General features: G+C 51.8%; 1 protein-coding gene across 1 annotated transcript in view; it reads left to right on the top strand.

The window, feature by feature from the left end:
* Taf4 (TATA-box binding protein associated factor 4) overlaps positions 1 to 13,947 on the top strand; it is an 80,708-nt gene that overhangs the window by 63,035 nt on the left and 3,726 nt on the right. Inside the window, exons 10-14 of the mRNA XM_017800678.1 lie at positions 1,347 to 1,516; positions 1,972 to 2,102; positions 2,983 to 3,108; positions 3,996 to 4,052; positions 4,485 to 4,604. Of these exons, the coding sequence (XP_017656167.1) occupies positions 1,347 to 1,516; positions 1,972 to 2,102; positions 2,983 to 3,108; positions 3,996 to 4,052; positions 4,485 to 4,604 (604 nt within the window). The remainder of the gene's footprint in view (positions 1 to 1,346; positions 1,517 to 1,971; positions 2,103 to 2,982; positions 3,109 to 3,995; positions 4,053 to 4,484; positions 4,605 to 13,947) is intronic.

The following is a 13,947-nucleotide window of genomic DNA, read 5'->3' as shown; positions in this document are numbered from 1 at the left end:
AGCTGCAGATGGTGGTTAAAGCTCCTAGGTTGGTCTGCCGGAAGAGCCAGGACAAACTGCTAGTGTGCATTGGGATCTTGTCTTCTAAAAGCCATTTGCAACATAAAGCCAGTGAGACTCTTCAGAAACATGCCAACTCTAGAGCAGTAATAAAAGGCAGAGTGAGCTGTGACCACCTCATACCAGAGCAGGCCTCACGTAGGGGCACGAGTTTTGGATCGGCCTCCTCCCTGTAGCCCCCAGGCTAGGGTATGACATGAACAGTGAGCATCAGGCAGTACAGGGCCACAAGCCTGGGTAGGCATGAGCTCCCGTGTTACTTGGAGGCAGCAGGAAGGTTGAGTATGTGCCTCAGAGCGCCTCCAAGTACCAGTTAACCCCAGCGCGGTGCTGAGAGAGCCTCCAAAGTACCAGTTACCCCAGCACGGTGCTCAGAGCGCACGTGGCAGCAGGCAGCTGGGAGGGGCATTGTGACTTGACAGAGCCCTGTCAAGGGTCAGGCTGGAAGGAGAGTGTGCCTCCCACAGCTAGCTTATGACCTCCTTTGTGCCAAGGACACATGAGGGTCAAGGAAAAACTGAGTGGTATTCATCGAGGACCTGTTTCTAGGGTGTGGACGTTGTATTGGAGAGATGATGGGAAGAGTGGCCACTTGTGGACAGGTTGCCGCATAGGACTACCTCCACAGGCACATCCAGAAAGCACAAACAAGTATCTGTCTGGTAGTGGGGAATTGGGTTGGTAGTGCTCCGTCATGGCTCAGGGTTAGCATTCTTCCTTTACCTGCTCTGAGGACTTGTGATTGTAACTGAAGAAATTAATGCTGACTGAAAATTATATCATCTATTTATTTACTTAGTTAGAGACAGGGTCTTCCTGTAGCCCCAGCTGGCCTAGAACTCACTATTTAGATCAGGCTGGCCTTGAGCTCACAGAGATCCACCTGCCTCTGCCTCCTGAGTGCTGGGATCAAAGGCGTGTGCCACCACGCCTGGCTGAAATTTCTTTGAAGGTTTCAGGTGATGTGGCATGCAATCCTCAAAGCAGCAGGTGGTATTCTGGGTTTTGTTTTCTCTAAATGTGGTGTGGACGGTGCTCGCACAGCCCTGTGTGGATTTAGTCCAGCCTTGACTCCGTACAGCTCTTCCTTTGAGCAGTTCAATTTTAAAGCAAGGCAACAAGACACCTTCAGACAGCAGGACACGCCAGAGCAGGAGCCCGGAGGACCCAGTGCCTGCTTTCTGGGGATTCCCCCCGGCCTTGCTTGTGTCCACCTCAGTCAGAACCACCTCAGTGAGCTGTGACTTCTTCTTCCAGCAACAATGATTTGTTCCTCTCCTGTCCAGGGATGATGACGACATCAATGATGTTGCATCCATGGCCGGAGTGAACCTGTCTGAAGAAAGTGCAAGAATATTGGCCACAAACTCTGAGTTGGTGGGAACACTGACTCGATCCTGTAAGGACGACACCTTCCTCCTCCCCGCACCTTTGCAGAGGAGGATATTGGAAATAGGTAGGGCTGTACCTGAGGCTACCATGGGGTTTTCACTGTCTACACCTGGGTCTTCTGTGACTTCTGACTGAGACTTGGCACGGCCCTTCTGCAGCGGCTCCACTGGGTGTGTGGGCCACGGGTGAACGTTCCCTCTGCCTTGTCTTGGGCTTTCCCAATGGTGGCTCCCTGGACATGTGGCCCCCATGCCTTTTTTCTGGGCTCACCCCAGTAGTAACTCCACTGACCATAGGGGCCACAAGTGAGCAGGCCGTCTCCCTTGTCTTGGTCTTGTCTGTTGTGACTTCACTGGTGGGTGATGATGGTTGTCAGGTAATGAAAAGAGTGGGCACGATGACCACTTGGGCTGCCCTGGATCACGCGAAGTAGTAACCGGTGGTGAGAGAAGCCCAAATGGAGGAAGGACAGAGCTGGGTAAGTGAATTGAAAGTGCGCTCTTTCTGCCTGGCCTGCAGGTAAAAAGCACGGCATCACGGAACTGCATCCAGACGTAGTGAGTTACGTGTCCCATGCTACACAGCAAAGGCTACAGAACCTTGTAGAAAAAATATCTGAAACGGCTCAGCAAAAAAACTTCTCTTACAAGGTAATGGAGCTGTTTTCCCGAGGAGAGAGTTGTCAGCTCCTGACAAGGCTACCTGGACAGAGGATCCGGTGCCCCGTGTGCTCCCTGCGCATGTTCCCTCAGCCACACACACACACGGTGCCTTCAGCCAGGGCTGGGGAAGGAGGATGGGGCTCTGCAGGAATGCTCTGCGGGATCGTGCCCTGGAAGACCAGCCTGCCGGCTTAGAAAATGATGGAGTCTTCCACTCTCATTCCATCCAGGGTGCCCAGCACCTGCAGCCGGGCCCTTCTCAGGGCCTCAGAGCCTGAGGCAGCTGTGGCCCTGTTCATGAAGTGAATTTTCTAGGCCAAACGTGCCTCTCAGCAGTTGCACAGATGCCGCTTGAAGGCCACGGTGAGCAGCGGTCCCTGCTCCCTGGGCCAGTGCCTGTGCCTTCATAGCAGCTTGAGGGTGAATAGTCAACCTTAAAAAGAGAAGGCTTGGCAGTCAAAAGCATATTCTCTTCCAAAGGACCTGAGTTTGATTCCCAACACCCAGGTCATGTGGCTCACAACTGCCTATAACTCCAGCTCCAGGGGAATCCAGTGCTTCTGGCCACCACAGGCACCTATACCCCACATACACATAATATAAATAAATCCTTAAAAACTGTGTTAAAGCAGAAAGACTTAAATGATGCTTAAAAATTATCAAAGCATATCATCAAGTGGAAATCTGCCGTGGGGCCCCTTGGTAACCCCAGTGAGACTTTCCCCTGTTTATGGCATCCTGGAGCAAGATGTGAGGAGGCCGCATTTACCGCCTGCGTGGGAACTGGGTGCAGACTCTCCTGCTGTACAAGGCGCATCTTTGCTGAGCTCCCAAATTCGTGACAGACAGTGTTTTATTTTTTTTGTAGGATGATGACAGATATGAGCAAGCAAGTGATGTCCGGGCTCAGCTCAAATTCTTTGAACAGCTCGATCAGATTGAAAAGCAGAGGAAAGATGAACAGGAGAGGGAAATCCTGATGCGGGCAGCAAAGGCAAGTGCAGCGTTGAGCTCGGGCTCAGCCTTCCTTCGTCCTCTCTGAGACACTGACCCAAGCACGCTGGGTTCTCAGTGGCCTGGAAGAGCAGCTGTTGGGAGCAGACTGGGCAGAGAAAAGGTTGGAGACTTGAAATACCTGTAAAATACAGGGCTTCTTAGGGTTCTGACACCTCACCTCGACTCTCCAGCTGCATCCGTTGTCATAGAAATGCAGGTGTGGCGTGGACCCCTTTTTGGGCCCCAGCTGTGGCTCTGGGTTGGTTGCTCTTCAGCCCAGAACACTCAAAGCCAAGTGTTGGGTCCCTATTTATTCATGATTAGAGTCATCCAGGATCAGAACCCCTCTGTGTTCTGTGCAATGAGAGGGGCAGACTTTGGTGGCTGAAAGACACCCCATACCAGTTCTGAGCCCAGGGCCCTATGAGGCCCTGTCCTGGCCGGCTCCTCCCATGCAACATTGAGTCAGAGACACCTAACAAACGAGCAGCTGTGTACTAAAAGATTCTCTCTGTGTGCCTGGATGGTATTGATTTTCTTAAAAAATAATGGCTTTTTTCCTGTGGTGTACAATCCAACTCTTCACCTTTTGAGTGTAAGCACTTAGAAGATTTAGCATGCATTCTGTCATAGGACCAGATGCTGAGTGTGAATATGGTAACATTGATTAAATGATGCCTATTTGCTGGGTGTGGTGGCACATGCCTTTAGTCCCAGCACTGGGGAGGCAGAGGCAGGTGGATCACTGTGAGATCGAGGCCAGCCTGGTCTACATAGTGAGTTCTCACTGAGGACCCTGTCTCAAAACAAAACAAAAAACCAACCACAATAAAAAAGACGCATAAGTGAGGTACAGCTCGCTTTCTTGTCTCCTTTCAAAAACAGTCTCGGTCCAGACAGGAAGACCCAGAACAGTTGAGGTTGAAGCAGAAAGCGAAAGAGGTGAGCTTCCCGTTTGAACCCCGCCGAACTTGAAGTTCCTGTTCATCCCAGATGCCTGACAGAAAAGAGTTAAGAAAACCATGGAGTTTCTGAACCTGGGAGTTACGTCACTCCTTAAGATGTCTCAGTGTTGAATGGTACTGTCCTCACGGGCTTTTCCTGTGCAGTTTGTATTTGGCTTGTAAGATTCATGGAGACTTCTGAGTGGGTTTGAGTTTACTTAACTTGTTTTAATTTTCTGAGTGTTTTAAGGTAAGCTATTTTTAAAAAATTCTTCATTTTTATGGTTGCACACAAGTTTTTAGTTTAAGAAGCTCAGACATTAAAGAAATTGTAACTTAGAAAACTTGAGAGTCTTTTGATAGTTGTGTATTTCTCACAGTAAGTAAAATCGTCCGAGAACAACGGCTCTTGCTTCCTTCCCACACAAAGATGCAGCAGCAGGAGCTGGCACAGATGCGACAGCGTGACGCCAACCTCACCGCGCTGGCGGCAATTGGGCCCAGGAAAAAGAGGAAAGTGGACTGTGCTGGGCCGGGATCTGGAGCCGAGGTACAGCAGACTGTGGGGCTGAGGTCTGGAAGGGACTGGGAGAACGTCAGAGCTGCCTTCCTCGGGTAGTCACATCAGAACACACTCTGCCCTTCCATGCGGTCTCACCTTCCTGGGAGTCTTGATTTTGCATTTTAAACTTGACATTCAGATCAGCTTATTTGTGGGCATCACGTGAGCTAAAGCTTCTTTGCCTAAGTACACCATGGCTGGCTCTGATGAGGTTCAGACTGACTTTGAGATGCATCGGGGAGTGACTCAGGATTGGCTTTAATGGGGAAGCTGCTGGAGGGCTGGTGACCCGGAGGAGCTGCTGCCGTTTCCCTGAGCCCAAATTCAGCGGCTGTTCTGTCTTATACTCCAGTGGTTACGGACCAACCTTAGCATACTGCTTCCTTTGCTTTAACCTACTAATTGTCCTTTGGATTTTAGGGAGAACAAAGCAGTCTTCTCTGTTTGCCCCCTTGGTTGCTGTGGTCCATTTCCGGTGCTCTCTTTCTTCCTAAGGATCTAGGTTCTGTGCACCATGAGTCCCTGTGGCTCAGAGGCTGGTCAGCCTCCGGATGCCTCCTGGATCCTTGTCTCTGCTTGCGCTTGCTTCAGCCGGTTGTGTCATCCTTACCTGCCAGGGCTCTTTTCCCTGATTGGAGAACTGTAGGTTGGTACCAGCTTTTCTTCCTGCAGAACTCGAAGGATGCTGTCGGCCCTCGTCTGGGGCCTGGTGTAAAGCTCAGCTTCACCCCCTGCCCGTCCTGCATCTTCCTTCTCTGACTGCTGTGAGACTTCCGGCCTTTCGTTGGGAAGTTTACTTTGTGATTAGTTGGGTCTCTGGATGCCTGGCCTGCTTCAGTGTTCTGAACTGTTTAGAGCCACGCATGGGCAGTGCTGTAGATGGCACGTGGGGTGCCTTGGCCATTGCTTCAGAAGTGTTTCTGTCAGATCTGCCTTCCTGTGTCTTGCGTTACACGTGCTCGGCCGGCCGGCGCTGCCTCGTGGGTCCTGGCGCCTGTGTCGGTGGCTGCAGCGTCCTCCTCGTTGCCCTTCACATTGGAGCGTTTCTGTTGCCTCTGTCTTCAGGTTCTTTGACCAGATGGGAGTTCTGCTGTGTCCAGTTGGTTGTTCGGCTCCAGTGATGTTCTCCTTTACCAGTGTACGCTTCTGTTTACGATGTCTGTTGGGGTCTTTGATCTCTGTCTGGTTAGCGGCATACTTCCTTGTCTACCCATTTGTGGAGACCAGACTTTCCCAAAGTCTCTGAACACATAGTTCTCACCAGGTCCCAGCTTCGGTTTCCACTCAGTGCTCTCCTCATCCGTGGACCGCTTTCCTGTTTCACTGCCTGTATCTAGTGACTGGTGCCTGAATGCTGGGAATTGTGGGTCACACGTGAACAGGCCCTGGGTGTTTTCCTCTGGAAAGTGGACTCTTGCTTTAGCAGGCCCTCTGTCAGTGGCTGATGGTCTCGGACTGGTCTTGGATTTGCCTTTCATTCTGTGTTAGTAAGACTCTGTGGTACGAAGGGGCTCCCCCTCTCATCCAACCCCTTCTGCCGGGGTGTGTCTTTAGGCTCCGTTAGGGTGGATCTTAATAGGGGTGCCACCTTGTTCCTGGAGATGGCCTTTCTGGCACCTCACACTGACCCTGCTTTCTCCCTTTGCCTCAGCGCCATTGCAGCCTCTGTGCTGTGCTCAGACAGTTGTGTTCTGCTCTGCAGTACGCAGGTCGGCTGGGACCAGATTCAGCGTAGTGACTTCAGCAGGGCAGTGCTGCCCTTCCCGGGACTGTTGACCCTGTCCTTAGACCTCAGTAGTAGGCCTTCCTTGCCCTAGCGGCACTGGTGACTCCCTGAGCAGTACCCGGTGTGGAGATGGTGCTTTGGCAAGGGATGTCCCAGAGTTCAGGGATCCCCCATAAGTGTAGGTAAAAATGCTAGGGGTTGGGTAGGAACACCAGGCAGGAATCTTTGCAAATACATGGCTGAGGTGTGTGCTCTGTGGTTCCTAGGTGCGTCTGGATGCTCAGCCAGGGCCCTGACTGCTGTGAAGGCCGAACTGGTTTTGAGGAGACCAGGCTGGTTTTGCTGGTGTGACTTCTCAGCAAGAGCCTGAAGTTTAGCCTGGCCTGCAGGTGTGAGGCCTATAAAGCCCACCCAGAAACCTAGTTTAAAGCCAAGAAATACCATCCTGGGTAGAACCAGCAGGCCCTGAGAATGCCATTGGGGTAGTTAAAAGATAGTAATGTACTTTTTTGCTGGATTATCCCAAGGTGTAGACCTTTCAGTCCATCACCCAGAGAATTAGGACTTTGCCAACTGCCTAGGAAGCCCCCGTGTGTCCTTACCTCACCCCAGCTCCCTCGCCCCACATTTCCCAGTCCCTGACTACCCTCCTAAAGCAGCTGCTGTTGTGAGACCAGACCCCATGTGGGAAGAAGTGTGTTTACAGGGAGGCCCAGCTGTGTAGTTCAGGCCGCATTGCCCTTGTCTCTTTTCTTTAAGTCTCTTTAAAAATCTGCAGTGTCACACATACATATACATACATGTATACACACGTGCTTGGTTCTTCCCTGGCAAGGTGAGACTGGATTGTTTGATGTTCCCACCTAGAGTGCTGGTGATGCCCTGGTGGCACAGTCCAGTGTGTGCCTCTGTCCCTGGGCCGCTTGCACCCGCCTGACCCAACAACGCTGGGCTAGGCTTTTCTGTGGAGAGGCCCTTAGGGGATGATGGCTCTTCTCTGTGATGCTTGGCATCTGGAACCCTTGTTTTCTCAAGCCTGCGAAACCAGTGCTGCTTTGATCTCAAGTCTTGGTGTATGACAAGCCATTTTCTTTGTCTTTTTTTTTTAATTGGAGTTATTTCATAAGTGGACCTTCCTTTGCCCCCTGTAGCAAAGACATGACAAATGCCCAATGTTTCCTTCATCTCCTGACTTAAAGTGACAAAGTGACTCTGTCACACCTTTATAAAGTTATGGAATTGAATATACCTCATGGGTTCTAGTCTGTTGTAGTTCAGACTGTGCCATCTGGCCAGTGGTGGTGACATTGTCAGGGTGGCTCTGAGTTCAGATCTAGTCCAGATAGGACACTGTGTTTTTACCACCTGGTTAAGACGCTCCAGGTTTGTCGGATCTAGAGAAAGAATGGATTGTGTCAGAGTCAGAGAGTGAGACTGGGGTGCTGGCGTCCCTCAAGGTTGGGGAATTCAAAGTCAGAGGGACAAGATTTTGTTCTTTGAGGTAACACAGTTGGCTTTCACATTAAAAGACCTGGTCCTGGGCTCTTCAGAGCTGGAGACCGGAGAGGAGTCCTGGTTCTCACTGGCCAAGGAGTGGGAGAACTGAGTGAACTGCACGCCCTGAGCATGAGAGGCCCGTGTCCAGCAGCCACCACAGCTGCAGACACCTGTTCCTGTGGGCCCTTCCTGTCTCTGCACTGTTTAACATTCTCAAGGCATGGGGCTATGCTGCCATATCTATTTCTGCTTTATTTAATGCTGTCACGGTATTGGCTTGCTGAGTCTCAGCCCTCTCAGCCTCCCCAGAGGCGGCGGCAGCCTGTGCCCTTTGTACCTGGCTGGCTTCTCACCTGAGCACCTTCAGTGCAGTGCTGCAGCTTTTCCCTGGCACGGAGTTGTAAAGTTTTCTGGGGCTGAGGAGGTGGCTGCAGCTATTGCCACACAAGCATGAGGACCTGAGTTGGACCTCCAGCACCACATAGAAGCCAGGTGCTGTGCAATGCACCTGTGAGCTCCACACTGCGGAGCAGAGGCAGGAGGACCCCTGGGGCTTGCTGGCTGGCCAGTGTAGCTGAAGGCAGTGAGCTCCAGGTTCAGAGAGCTCCTGTCTCAGAAAATTAAGGTAAAGAGCAACCAACTTGTGGCTGTGCGCACGTGCACACGGCTCCTGTCATCTTCTGTCTGTCCCACAGCGTTGCTTCTCTGTTCTTACCGTTCCCTTGTTTTCTTTGAGACCGTGTCTCCTGTAGTCCAGACTAGACTAGAAGTTGCTTTGTATTGAGGATGACCTTGTGCTCATCCTCCTGCTCCCCCACTAAGTACCGGGATTACAGGCGTGTGCCGCAACCCTCCACCTGCTTGTGCTCTTTCTAGTGTTTTCCACATGCACTTTTTGTTTCTAAACTTTGTTTCTGAGCTTTGCCAGTTCTAATTCACACTGTTCTTCTGTAACTGTTTGTTTCCTTCATATTTTTAGCTTGTTTTGTACTGAATGTTACGTGCTTTTGTTTATAGAACTCGGGAGCATTAAGTTGAGGGCCTGCACCTGCTAAATGAGCTATCACAGCCCCGGTCCTTTATCCCCTCTGTTCTAAGCTCCTAGGATTCTCCTTGTCTTTCATGACCACGACTCTTGAGAGCTGGTCGATTGTTCGGCATGTTCCCAGCCAGGCTTAGACTCAGCCACACCTTCCCTTGTGACCAGGTGTGGAGTTCATCCTTGTCTAGAATGTCACAGAACCCTCTGTTCACAGTTTCATTCCCACCCTATTGCTCTGCACTGAATCTTCATTGAAGTGGGATCTTCGAGGCTTTGCGACGTGGCGTCACTGCTGGTGTCTGTGGAAGTTCCTGTGCTCACCACATTTCTGGTCTGTGTTCTTGCATCAGCTCAGGTGTGGTGTTTCTGTGTCTGATTTCTCTCTTTCATTATTTAAAATATTTTATTATGCGTATGCATGTATTGCCTGCATGTAGGTAAGTGCACCCGTGTTGTACAATGCCTGCAGGGGACAGAAGAGGCTGTCGGATCCCCTGGGACTGGAGTTACGGACAGTTGTCAGCTGCCATGTGGGTGCTGGGATTCGAACCCCGGTCTTCTGTAAGAACAGCCAGTGTTCTTAACCCCTGAGCCACCTCTCCAGCCCCTCACTTCCATTTTTTAAGTGTGGTTCTGTGACGAGAGCTGACCCTCTTCCCCACGCCTCATTTGTTCAGTGATTCAGTTGCTGTATCTGGGGCTCACTCTGCACACTGTGCTCTTATGCTGCTCGTCTGGCTTGTTCAGACGACCTGGCTTTGGTGATCTTGAGCTCCTTTGAGGTGATTCATCATTTTCCATGATTCACTTGCTTTCCAATATCATGACCAGGCCGTCTCCAGGGAGCACTGTCCTGTTTAGAGCAGGAGTTTGACTCTGGGTGTGTCTGTATGTGTGTGTGTGGGTGGGGGGAGTCCGTCTGTACTGCAGGCTGCCGGGCCAGGACGGGGGAGTGTCTGTTGGCTACTCTGCACCTGTTCTGTCCTGCTGAAGACATGGATCGGCTGCCTGCTGTCGCAGGGCTCCGTCTATCCTTCCCTGGGTCCTCTGGAGACCTGATCCTCGCTGCCCACGGTAGAGCGACTTGACTTAGTCTGGCATGGAGTAGAGGAGCTGTGGAGTGACTGAGCCCTGAGAGAAACAAGCACATTTGTGAACTAGACCAGATCCTTCCCACACAGGTGCTGTGTGTTTAGCCTTATGAGTCCACATGGCATCTCTGAGGTGGCACCTTCCTGTTGTGTCTGGGTGCCACACAGGTACTCGCTGTAGCTCAGCTGAGGATATTTGCACTGGTTCCTGTGTTGGACTGCCCATGTAAGACTGAGTCTCATTTGGGGGCACAACATTGCCATGGTTCTGAGAGTCAGAGCTTTACAAAATGTGCATGTGCCAAGAAGCGCTGGCATGTTCTGGATCAGGACCTTGACTCTGTCCTCCTGGTCACTTCTGCCAATGTGGTGATGGCCTGGTGTGCACTGGAGCCTCTGGCCCAGGTGTGTCTCTTTCTCTGCCTCCCTGTGGGGACTTCACTCTGGAGGGGCTGCGTTGCTGTGAGGCACAGGAACCTGAAAGTGATGCCTGCAAGGTACGGCTTGAACACGCGGAAGGAGTGTGCTGCTGGGCCTCGGCGCCTCTCAGCCACTTGTCCTTGTTGCTCCGAGCCTTTGAGTTGCTTTGTTTTTGATACACTGGCACCTGCAGCTGGGCTTGAGATCAGCCAGACTGAATTGGGCTAGGGGTTGAGGCAAGGATCTCTCATGTAACCCAGGCTGGCCTGGAACCTGCTGTGCACCTTGAACTCCTGACATTCCTGCATCGACCTCCCAAGTGACAGGTTTACAGATGTGTATTACCTTGCCTTGCTTAAACTAAAATTCCTGACAATTGAGTTAAACTCGTGTGTTTTGTTACATGTATATTTTTTGTATTTGCTGTGTTTCTCTGTGATGTGGTTTTTTTTGGGGGGGGGTACATGCACATGTGTGTGTGTGTGTGTGTGTGTGTGTGAGTGAGTGCCTGAGGATATGGAGTCTTCCTGTATTACTGTCTGCCTTATTTCCTTGAGACAGGCTTTCATTAACTCACAACTTGCCATTTTGGCTTAGCTGACTGGCCAGCACGTTCCTGGGATCCGCCTGTCTAGCTCAGCGCTAGGATTGCAGGCACATATAGCCATGCCTGGCTTTTTACATGGGTGCTGGAAATTTGAACTTAGGTCTTCATACTTGTACAGGAAGTACTTTGACTCACTTAACCATCTCTCCAACTCCCTGACATGCACTAAAAAAAAATCTTGGGGGGGGGTGCTGGAGAGAGGACTCATTAAGAGCGGGGGTGTGTGTGCTGGAGAGAGGACTCATGGGGGGGGGTACTGGAAAGAGGACTCATTAAGAGCACTGCTGCTCTCGCAGAGGACCAGGGTTTGATTCCCAGCACCTAATGGTGGCTAACAACCATCTGTAACTTCTGTTCCAGGGAAATCCAGTGCTCTTTTCTGACCTCCGTGGGCATTGCATGACATGGGTGCACTTACATACATGCAGGCAATGGCTTTCAAACACACATTAAAAAAAATTAAAATAAGCTGGGCATGGTGGCGCACGCCTTTAATCCCAGGCGGATCTCTGTGAGTTTGAGGCCAGCCTGGTCTCCATAACGAATCTTGGCCAGCTGCGGCTGGCTACAGGGAGACCCTGTCTCAAGAAGACCCCCCCCCCAAAAAATTATTTTTTTTGTTCCTTTATAAAACTTTAAAAATATATTTTATTTATGTGTATGAGTGTATTGCCTGGATGAATGTAAGTGCACCTATGCCATGCAGTGCCCACAGAGGTCAGAAGAGGGCATTGGATTCCCCTGGAACTGCAGTTACGGATGGTTGTGGGTGCTGGGAATTGAAACTGGGTCTTCTGTAAGAATAGCCAGTGTTCTTAACTGTTGAGCCATCTCTACAGTTCCCTAAACTTTTTTGTTTTTCAGTCAGAGACTTGCTGCTGTAGCCCAGGAGGACCTCGAGCTCTTGATTCTCCTCCCTCCGCCTCCCAGGTTCTGGGATAACAGGCGTGTGTTGCCGCCTCTGGCTTCCTTGTTCCTGGTTGTTTGGCGGCTAGGAGGAGCCGCATTTGCTTCTGTGGCTGCTCTTGTCCTTAAACACTTAAAAACTGTCCGCAGGCCTGTGTGTGTTTTAGATCTAGTTCAGTGTCTCGACTTTCTCCCTCTCCTCCTTTTTTGGCCTTATGATTCCTATGAAGTTGCCCCCACCCCCAGGGCTCTTCCCTGTTCAGCTGGAGACTCACTGCATCTGTACTTCCCATGGTGGTCCCTGCTCCTCGGATGAAGCTGGCCCCCTCGCGATCAAGCTCTGCATTACTCTTGTTTCCCACGCCACCCTGCTCTCTGCATTGCTTTCGAGGAGCTGGAGGCCACACTTGTCTCTTGCTTTGGGGGCCTCATCTTTGTCTTTGGAACTAGCAGGACCTGTCTCCGTGTCTGTCCTGGTTCCCTGGGGCTTTCCCTGGGCTGCTGGCATTGGTCTTCCATGTCTGCCCAGGGCCACGTCATTCCAGAGCTTTCTTTGCACAGCTGCCTTTCTGACCCTTGTCACTTTTCTCCTGTTTCCTCTCTCTTTTCTCCTGACCTTGCTCACGCAGAGCTCCTTACCGTGTGTTCACGTGGCCCTGGGCCCTTGGCCCCTGGCAGTATATTTGCTCCTGAGGTGGTTTTGTCTTTCCTTTCTGAGTTCTGTCGTTCTGATCTTAGTATTTTCCTCTGGGTTTTTAAGGTCTGCTCCTAGGAGTTGAGCTTCTGGTGCAGGATGGCTTTTCTGCCCCAGGCGCTGCTCGTCATGTCTTGCGTCCCAGTTGCTGCCCTCCCGCCTTTGCTCTGCCAGCTCTGTGCCATCCTGCTCTCTTCATGAGTGGCTCGGCTGCTCTCCTGCCCTGATGGTTTTTGGCAGTTGGGTGCTTTGCTGCTTGTGGGGTGAGGGCGCCCTCTCCTGGCAGCACGGAACTCCAGGCTGCTCTGCACCAGCGCCTGGGAGCTGAGGGCTTCCTGGATCTCCCTTTTCTTCTCTTCCCTTCACTGCCCCCATTGTCAGGAGTTCTTGAGATGATCCATTTGCCCTCCTAAGACCCCCCCCAAAGCCTTGGGGACCCTTCCTTATGGCCCGTGCTGGGACTCCCTGGGCATATGTTGCGTACTCCTGCTTCCCTGTGGTAGCGCCTGTTTGTCTCCCACGTGGGCAGCCTTGCAGGAGCGTGGCCATGCCCAGGGGTGTGGATTCTCCTCTCGCACACTATTTCCGAAGCATCGTGCTCCTGGTGTCGTGTGTGAACAATCATTAAGGTTTCGTTAGGGCTTTCACTTGGGAGAGGTGGCCAGACTCTGTAGTGCTAAAGCCTCTTGGAATTGACATCGATCTTTAGGGGGAATTCTGAGTGTCCTTACAGACAAGCCAGGGTTCTGGGGGCAGCTCACACAGGTATGGGTAGAGATGGTTGTCCTTAAGGTCCAGGGAGCACTGGGCTCACCGTGGGAGCTGGTGCAGTGCAGCCGCTTTGGCTGTTTCAGGGCCACTCTGACCTAATTGCTCACCATGGTCTGGCTGAGCTGGGGAGAGTGACACAGGGTAGGAGTCTTAGAGGCCCTCTCTCTCTAGAAGCCCCTCCCACCGTTGTGGGGCTGTGGGGAGCGTGCAGGGCTCCAGCCTGTTGTTGGAGTGGGGTTCTGTGATGAATTAAAAGATTAGACTGTGGCCCTGGGGCAAACCCCCTCCAGGCAGTGTTTGGAGGAGCTGATGCTCCAGTGCTTCCCTTGGGGCTTGGAGCCAGTCCGCTGCCCAGGCCCTGGGTGTGGCGGAGCAGCTGTAAGAGAGCAAGTTTGGCAACAGAGGAACGGACCTCCCCTTACTTAGTTCTGAACAGCCTTGGATGGGGCCAGGTGGGTGGTCACAGTGCTGCAGCCCAGGCCTCAGGTACTGGGGAAAGCTTTACTGGTGTGTCTACCGTGTGTGTTTGTGTGTGTGTGTGTGTGTGTGTGTGTGTGTGTGTGTGTGTGTGTGTGTT

This window comes from Nannospalax galili, unplaced genomic scaffold, assembly GCF_000622305.1.
Source record: "Nannospalax galili isolate Female #2095 unplaced genomic scaffold, S.galili_v1.0 scaffold160, whole genome shotgun sequence".
NCBI classification, from domain to species: Eukaryota; Metazoa; Chordata; class Mammalia; order Rodentia; family Spalacidae; genus Nannospalax; species Nannospalax galili.
This window is presented reverse-complemented; position numbering and strand designations above follow the sequence as displayed.